The following is a 9,381-nucleotide window of genomic DNA, read 5'->3' as shown; positions in this document are numbered from 1 at the left end:
ACAAAAAGTATGATGGAATGGATTTATGATCCCTGACCCTGGTGCATCAAAATTCGGGTTTATATACAGGCACAGAGCACACAAATAATTTCGCAGTTGTCCAATGAAAGAAGCACCACAGCCGCACCTAGACAGGGCCTTCTACGGTCCACCTGTACCTCCACAAAAAACATTCTACCGTCCTGGCTACAATGGCAGTAATGATTGTTGCTGTTGCAGCTTCTTCAACTGCTGTTTCTGCTGCATTTTTAATTTCATCTTCCAAATCCTCTGTGCCTTTCTGGTCATTGTTTGTATCGTTGCCTTGATTTTGTGGCTCGTTTTTCGACCAAATCCAGTAAAATTTCATGTCACTGATGCTTCCCTTACTCAATTCGATATTTCGTCCACACATAAAACACTTTACTACAACCTTGCATTGAACATGACCGTTCGTAATCCTAACAAACGTATCGGAATTTACTATGATCAGATTGAGGCTCAGGCTTTATACGCAGGCCAGGTTTTTGGTATGACTATTGTGACTGGATTTTATCAAGGACATAAGGAGACTGATTATTTGAATCCGGTGTTTAAAGGACAGAATTCAGTGGTGTTGAAGAATGATGATTTTTCTAAATTTGATTTGGAGACGCCGTTGGAGAATTTTTCGATTGACATCAAGCTTGATCTTAAAGTTAGACTCAAATTCTTTCTTTTCAAGACTCCGAAATTGAGTCCTAAAATTGAGTGTGATCTTAAGGTTCCTTTGGATTCTGATGGAAAAGGTTCTAGTTATTTCGAGACAACGAGATGCAGTGTCGATTGGAGGCATTGACTCAAGCCTATGTAATTTCAAAAAATACTGTGAGATTTATTATCAGTCCAGCAGCATTAGCAGATATTTATGTCCTGCATTGTGATTGTATATCATTGCCTGCTTAAATAGATTGACATTTGAATATCTGTTTGATGCTTAATTAAAGATTTTATCTTTAATACTCTTAATAAAGTTATAAAAGAAAAGATGGATGCTATACTAAATTTTAATAGACGGACGAATAAGAGCCGTAAACTTGCACAAACTGTTGTAGAAGAGTTCAAAAAAGGTCCACAACTACGTTACCATTAAGCATATTGAAAACATAAATCTTGTATTTTCAACACTTCCTAGCTGTGACTAGAGTGAGCTGGACAAGCGATGAGACTGGAATGGAAGGTGAAACAAAAGGTGCTGAGAAGGTATCTTCATTTCTCTCAGCAATTGACAATACCAAATCTGATAATGTTGCGGGATCATCAAAGCTGTTGGTTAGATTTTTCCTTCCACATATGCTAGTAGCAGAAGAAACCGACTTCTGGGATTAAAAGTCTTTCTCCCCTGCTCTTCCAGTCTTCCTCCTCCTTGATAGTAAACAAAAGCCTCAACATATTTCTCTACTCAACACACATTGACAGGATCATCTAGTACTTTGGATGCTTCATCTGAACCGCCACTAATTGCGTTCTCTAGTCCTCCCAAGGTTCAGATGAGGAGGTTACCTATAGTAAAATTAACTTTGGAACATCTATTTATTCTTATTATATAAAATACAAAATATTGAAAATTTTGATACAGTATTTATTTTTTGGTACACTATTTATTTTTTGGTACACGTTAATTAATTTTACAGAATTACCTTTATTTTATTATCAATTTATATATTACTATATTATATAGAGAAAACATTAAAAGTTTGGTAGTTGGTTGGTCGGTACTTACTGAAATTACTTAATTACCCTTATTAATTTATTCTAATTCTAATTATTGGGTCGATCAATTCTAATTTTAATTGATATTGAAGTCAACCTCCTCTATTGATTTACCAATTTCAATTCTATTTTATATCGAACTTTATATCATTCTAATTTATATTAAATTCAACTTACTCTACCAATTTATATTTTAATTCATATTGATTTCTATATTATTCTAATTTGTTACTTCGAGTTAAATTAAATTAAACAAACTAAATATAATTATTAAGATTTAGTTGATATATCATATGACTCGGGCTAAGATAAAATAACAATAATATCAATCCTCCTAAAAAATTTATATTAATGAACTTTGATAAATAAAATAATATATGTTATTTATTCAGGATAAAATACTACTTTATACAATTGATTCAGACTAACACAAAACTAATATAAAAATACAATTCGACCAACAAAAATAAAATCATATGTACTTATTATCCGGTCTTAAACAAAATTATCTTATTGATCCAGACTTTAAAAAAATTAAAATTAAACTAAAAATAATTAGTTTGATTTGATCGGTGTATTGGGCATTGGGCTAAAATAAAATAATGTAAACCACTGATACGAGATAAATCAAATTTATATTAGACTAAGTAAAATTTGTATCATATATCACTTTAAATAAGTTTAAATGTTCTAAAAAGTTTTGAACATATACCTTTACTAATATAATTATCATGAAGTCAAATCATTTAAAGTTTTAAATGAACAAAATTAAGAATTGATTTCAAAATATATATTTTTTTAAAAATATATAATATTAAAAAAATCTGTGTGATTCGTGCATCGCACGGGTTTTAAGCTAGTATTATATAAAAAACCAAATATTAAAATTTTTGGTATATTACCTGTTTTTTGGTACATGCTTAATTTACCTAATTATCCTTAATTATGAATTTTCATGAGTTGAATTAATTTTTATATTAATTTATTAAAGTCAACTATTAAAGAGGATGCATACGGTTCATACTCTCCCTTTCTAACATCAATTCGTTCTCTATACTATCTTTGATGACAGGGCAATTTCAAATTTGATTAAGTAAGGATTGAAATCAAAGAAAATTATTATAAGCAACACATCAAAAGTAATTGTATCTTTTTATGTCTCAATTGCACTTTTCTCGGAAAACAAAAACGAGAAACATAGCAAAAAACTCATCCATAATATCTTAAATCTCTTATTCTTTGGTGATTTCAATTTAATGGGGCACCCACAATATCTTAAATCTCTTTTTTTCTCCCAATTGAACACCTTTTTTTATATCAAAATCAACCTGATCCAAATGCTCTGCATTAAGCCATGTATATGTACGATCTTCAAAATCTATATTATTCTATATTATGATATAATAGACGAAATATTAAAAGATTGATAGTCGACCGGTCAATACTAACTTGAACTTACTTAGGGGTTGTATTCAATCGAAATTTGAAGAATTGATAATAATTCACGAAATTAAAAGATTTTCGTTGATTTTAATTGTTCGCTAATTTTGACCGAGTTGATAAAGAAATCTTGAAAAATCTTATAGATTTTTAATATATAATAATAAAAATAACCGGGTATTGTACGGGTTTTAGGCTAGTAGGATATTAAAGTATGTAAATAAGAAATTTGTTGCAAAATTTATTTAAGAAAAAAATTGTTGGAAAATTTAAAAGTTTAGGTAATCTGGTAAGAAATTGAAAAGGCAAAATGTAATGGTATTTTTTTTTGTTCACAAAGGATTTTCCTATTCAATCTAGATTTCTTGAATGATTTTAAAATCCGAATAAATTTTAAAACACGTAGATGTTCAATTAGAAAAAATCCTGAGGTAGAAAAAGAGTGCTGAACTACAATTGCCCTTCATTTAGAACTGTCTTAAACATACATGGTTTTACAACAAATGAAAAACTAGCATTTAATCTTCTGTTTTACCATATCTAGAGTAAAGAAATTTTTTTCGCTTAAAACTCATACATAAATATATCATTTTACAGCTCAGAAGTTTTTACTAGTACAGAGATGGTATAATCCCTTACTCTGGTGCATCAAAAATTTCCTTTATATATATACACAGATAGCAGACAAATAATTTCCCAATCATTTCCCAGTTCTCCAATGAATGAAGCACACTACCGTCCCCGCTACAATGGCAGCGGTAATTTTTGCTGTTGCCGCTTCCTAAACTGCTGTTTCTGCTGCATTTTTAATTTCATCTTCCAAATCATCTGTGCCCTTCTGGTCATTGTTGGTATCGTTGTCTTGATCTTTTGGGTCATTTTTCGACCAAGTCCAGTAAAATTTTATGTCACTGATGCTTCTCTCACTCAGTTCGATATTTCATCTACGAATGACATACTTCACTACAACCTTGCATTGAACATGACAGTGCGTAATCCTAACAAACGTATCGGAATTTACTATGATCAGATTGAGGCTCGGGCTTTATACGTAGGCCAGGTATTTGGCATGACTGTTGTGACTGGATTTTATCAAGGACATAAGGAGACTGATTATTTGAATCCGGTGTTTAATGGACAGACTTTACTGGTGTTGGAGAATGATAATGTGTCTGAATTTAATTGGGAGGCAGGGTTGGAGAGTTTTTCGATTGATATCAAGCTTGATCTTAAAGTTAGACTCAAGGTCCTATTATTTAAGACTCCGAAGTTGAGTCCTAGAATTGAGTGTGATCTGAAGGTTCCTTTGGATTCTGAAGGAAAAGGTTCTGGTTATTTCGAGACAAAGAGATGCCGTTTCAATTGGAAGCATGGGCTCATGCCTCTGTAATATCCATTATTTTTGTGAGACATGCTACTAATCTAGCAGCAGTAGCACATATGTATGACCTGCATGTGATTGTATGTCATTGCCCTGCATATACAACATGAATTATACATTTGAATACCTGTTTGATCGTTTATAAGATATCATATATAAATACTCCAAGAAAGTTGTCATCTGCATTTGTGGTATAATGGAATTTACACTTTATACTAAAACCAAGATGTAATCTAGTAATCTACAGACTACAATTACTGGTACCCATTCCTATCATCATGTAAGCTTCATCCCAGATGCAGTTATTACCAAGTGCTGATTCAATTCTAGGGAAACCCCTAAATTACTACAATTATCCACCCGAAATAGAATTAAACAGATGGAATTGTTATCAATCTTGTACGATAAAGACATTATTATATATATATTGAATATATAACTAATTCATAAAAACATCGCTAATTCTTAAATCACATAAGCATATAAGAATTAACAATTAAATTAGGAGAAGGGTTTGAGAAAACAAACAGAGATTGGATTTAATCTCGAGTCCAGAAAACTGTCTCCTTAAAGCAGTTTCGCCCCGCACCATCCGTGTTTAGCGACCTGCTTCCCAGGATAAAACGAGATACTAGTATAATCGATAGATCGAATATACTCTCAGCGAACCTGAACTGAGCCCGAGAACTATCACCGGAATATTGGAAAAATTTAAGACTAAAGAGACCAAGAATGAAAGAGATGACTCTTATTTCCTTTACTTAATAAAACTGGTGCCCTAAGACTCTATTTATAAAGAGAGTCTTGAAAGGACTTGTTTTTCTTTTCGATGTGGTACATGGTATTTATAAGAAAAACTAAGGAATAGGTTTGTGCTACTCTCGATGTGGTACAAAACCACTTTTCATATTAAAAGGTAAAACTTTGGAATATCAGTTCTCATTCACCTTTTACTCATTTTGAGCGTGTTAATATGCGTTGGAATCCCCTCGAAGAGAAGAATACGTTCCAATAAATACACACCACTAACACATAATGTGTCTCACTCATATAGAGTCTCAAAATGATTCACAACTTAGTCTAAAATACTAAGTTTGTCCAACAATCCCCCACAAATGAGATTGATGGTCCAGTAGCACGCACCACATAGACACCACATAGACAGACAGACGCGGAGCTTGACTTGGTGATAGTTCCGGCGGTCAGATATAGCATACGATAGGTAGAGAATGCTCCTTGAACCTTCGCTCGAATAAGTATATCGACTTTACTGGTAGACAGTATGACGCGATGTCCTTGAACTGTTCGACCGTTTGTGTAAACGATGACATACTCATCACTATATCTTTCCTGACTCATTCAGTTCTCATGATTATGTCCATTTTGACCCTGGAACATCGTCCTGGTTCTGCAAGAGTTTCTAAAGAATTGTGCCTCGCAATTCTCCTTTGAAGCGGCCATACTTCTCTCTTACATAGGTGATCTTTATCTTATAGAGTAACCCGCGTTTACTCAACCGAATATTATGTATTCAAACTTGAAATCCTTGTATTCGTCAAAGATCATTAAAAGCATAAAGCTTAACCTCGTACCTTACGGGTCTCACTGTTTCATCATCATAGAAATAGGCCGGGGGTTACCCCCACAGTGATTTAGTCATCATGATTTAGTTGTCCCATTGAACCAAGTTCTTGGGATCTCCAGTCAGCAAGGTTGGGTGTCCACCATGACGCCGTTAAGCAATAGGCAAGGCTCATTCCTCTCGATGATTTGACAACTATCTCTCGGTCTAACTAGATTCCCTTGTCTTAAACAGATTCACTCAGTTTAACCATCTGGTCAGTGGATCCAAACATTATCATTTGACTTTACATAGTCAATCATGATAATTCTCGTTGAGAATAGTTGTTTAATGGTATTATGTCCTCATCATAGATGTGAGACATACCATTTCATACACAATAATGTGATCTCCCAATTTGCATATTGATTACACGATATATGCATATTGAAGACACATTTTCCTTGTCATTTAGGAATATCCTTACAAAGTGGCTACTCAGCCTTTTAACTGCATTTATTTTATGCACCAGACTCGTATTCCATCATGAATCGAGCTAAGTTTAGGATTTCCATGACACGACTGCTAAGTGTGAAATGTATTCTCGAATGACTTTTAAGTTCTTAAAGTCAAATATCTAATTTACATACTATATTCACATAGTACAATTAGATATCTTTCGTATTGCAGTCCAAGCTCACGAGCACATATCATACACCTTAAATCTCATTGCAATCACTTCCAAGTGACCAATTTCCATTGTACTCGTGCATTTACCCAGTTTACCAACTGTATAGCCTATGTCTAATTTTGTACAATTTTAAAAAGTACAACAGACTTGCAATCCTTCTTGAGAGATCCTTGTTCATCTACGCTTGGATAAATATAAATCCATTCCAGCTATGACAACTTTAGCTTCGTTGATCTCTTCAAAATTCACATCACCAACATGTGACATGTATCATCTAAAACTTTTAAAGTCACGAAGATTGTAATCTTCAAATAAACCTTTTCAATCTCATCAAGATTTTCAGAGATGATCCTCTTGTCATTACTTCTCGTAATGATCAGATCACTCACATGCAATCAATTATGACTTGCATATCATGTGTAAATAACACATGCACGCTTGTCAATTCTCTGATTTTGAATCAGTTTGACATCTCATATTGACATATTTCACATTTATGAAATAACTTTACTAGTTATTACTTAAGGCTTCACTTGTTATTGATATTACCAGCTTTTAGCGTCCCAAAAACCAGCAATTTCAGTTTGCATCATTACCGAGTTTAAGCGTCCTTAAACTGGCAATCCTTATTCACATAGCAACCAATTTTGAGCGTCCTCAAAATGGCAACCATGTCATTTATTTGAAGCCATTGCTTATCATAGCAATATCAAATTTAATATGCCATTATTTCGTGTCAATGTTGTTTCACTCAACATGATCACCGAAAATACAGATTTTCTACTCTTGCTTTATCTAGAGCAACTCTCGGGTTCACGTAAATAGATATTTCTCCAAATATCTATTTAGAAAGACCATCTCAATGTTCATTGATGCACTTTTAAATTTCACAATACGATAATTTTAGTATCATCTTAATGAACATTATTCTCAAAACTCGAGAATATTTCATAAATTATATAAGGTCATCACTTTCGACTGTAATATTTTTGTATCAGTCTGACCTTATACTTCCTTCAGACCCAGATATATTTTTCCAATTTAAAAATTCATTTGGGTCCTAATGCTTCTATCTCGTAAGAAGATCTATATATTTTTTAAACAAGATTCTGTCAAACAGAACCACTCTCTCTATTTCTTAACATCATTTCCCCCACAAAGGACATAGAGAGAACATGCACAATCCATTTTCTAGTACACGTGCTAGAAAATCTTGATTTATTGACTCTTAGTAATAGTCAAATTTTCTCTTGATATATTCACTTATCAAGAAATTATACGAGAAGCACATTGCTTCTATTAAATTTACGAGTTCACCTTCAAGCAAATTATCAAGACAATCGGGACTAGCAATTATCCAAGTCTTTTGCTCTCTGCAGGTTCATCATCACATTCATCCAATAACTCGTAAGTTCATTTAGATTACTTTTAATTACAGATCTACTAGGATCTACTAGCTTATCGCATAAGCATTCCTAAACTCTGTAATAGTATTCTTACAAATCTCAAAAATTAGATTCATATATCGGATATTATTAGACTCAACCATTGTCTATGTATCCATCCAAAATATCTCAATTGATTTTGGATCTCATGCTACCAACAGAGGTATTGGTATCAAGTTTCGAGATACCCCCACATTTCAATTATTTTCAAGAATGTTTCATTACATTCCAATATTCATAGAAAATTCAATAATTTTCTATTTTAGATACCCCCACAATTTTAATATTTTACAGAATGTCAGAAAATATTCCAAAACTAATAGGAAATTTAATTATTTCCTTCTGTGGTATCATGTTTAAGGAACGATTAGCCCTTCGTAACTAATATCCTCAAATTCAGTGATAGTCTGAGCTGATCACAATCGTTTTGCATCTCTCTCAGAGCGCAACTCAAGCCTGCATCTACTCCATTTATTTAATGCGAGTAAGGTGCAACGACCTCATGAATATTCACGTTGCAAACAGAATTTGCCCGGTGATTATTCATCATCAAATTTATTCACTACCATCTTAATTATCTGTATTAAGTTGGATTTGCCCTTGAGTTTATAGAGCACACATCTCTCTATTTAGCTTCAATATTGACTCGACTACGAGTACGAGTGATAAATGTTTTACTATCAAACCAGACAGTAAACACGTATCGTGTCACTACCTCTCATCTGAGCAGGTTTTACGTCATTCATTAAAACCTATAAGATTTTAATATCATGTTTAAAGAACTTCCCGTGGTTCTTATCATTAAAAATTCAATTACCGAATTTCTCTAAAATATTTACATGGTTCACACGAACCTACATTTCTGGCTCACCTACTGGTACAACCATAAAAGGCCCAAGGAAGAATATAAATCTTCAATAACCCCACATTCAGTGATCCTTGATCAACTGATGCGTTAGGGTTAACAACTTTTCGGATTCTCTCCGAAGTTCAGCGTAACTACTGAGATCAATATTCGCCATATTAAGTATCATATGGATCACTATAATAGGCTCGTGTGTCACTGCCGCAGCAGACCGACACCAACACGTGAAATTACTATTTAACTGGAGGAAAAATCCAACCAGAAAAA

At 33.2% G+C, this 9,381-nt stretch overlaps 1 protein-coding gene across 1 annotated transcript; it reads left to right on the top strand.

The window, feature by feature from the left end:
- Nucleotides 1–3,889: 3,889 nt before the first annotated feature.
- LOC141693888 (NDR1/HIN1-like protein 10) lies at nt 3,890–4,561 on the top strand. Its single transcript, XM_074499080.1, has one exon. It carries the CDS (start codon nt 3,890–3,892, stop codon nt 4,559–4,561), a length of 672 nt encoding a protein of 223 aa, XP_074355181.1.
- Nucleotides 4,562–9,381: the final 4,820 nt, after the last annotated feature.

This window comes from Apium graveolens, chromosome 2, assembly GCF_009905375.1.
Source record: "Apium graveolens cultivar Ventura chromosome 2, ASM990537v1, whole genome shotgun sequence".
Lineage (NCBI taxonomy): Eukaryota > Viridiplantae > Streptophyta > Magnoliopsida > Apiales > Apiaceae > Apium > Apium graveolens.
Note: the sequence above shows the minus strand (reverse complement) of the source record. Positions and strands in the feature narration are given on the sequence as shown.

Coding starts and splice junctions, on each gene's coding strand:
- LOC141693888 (XM_074499080.1), top strand. CDS start 3,890: ATGAATGAAGCACACTACCGTCCCCGCTACAATGGCAGCGGTAATTTT.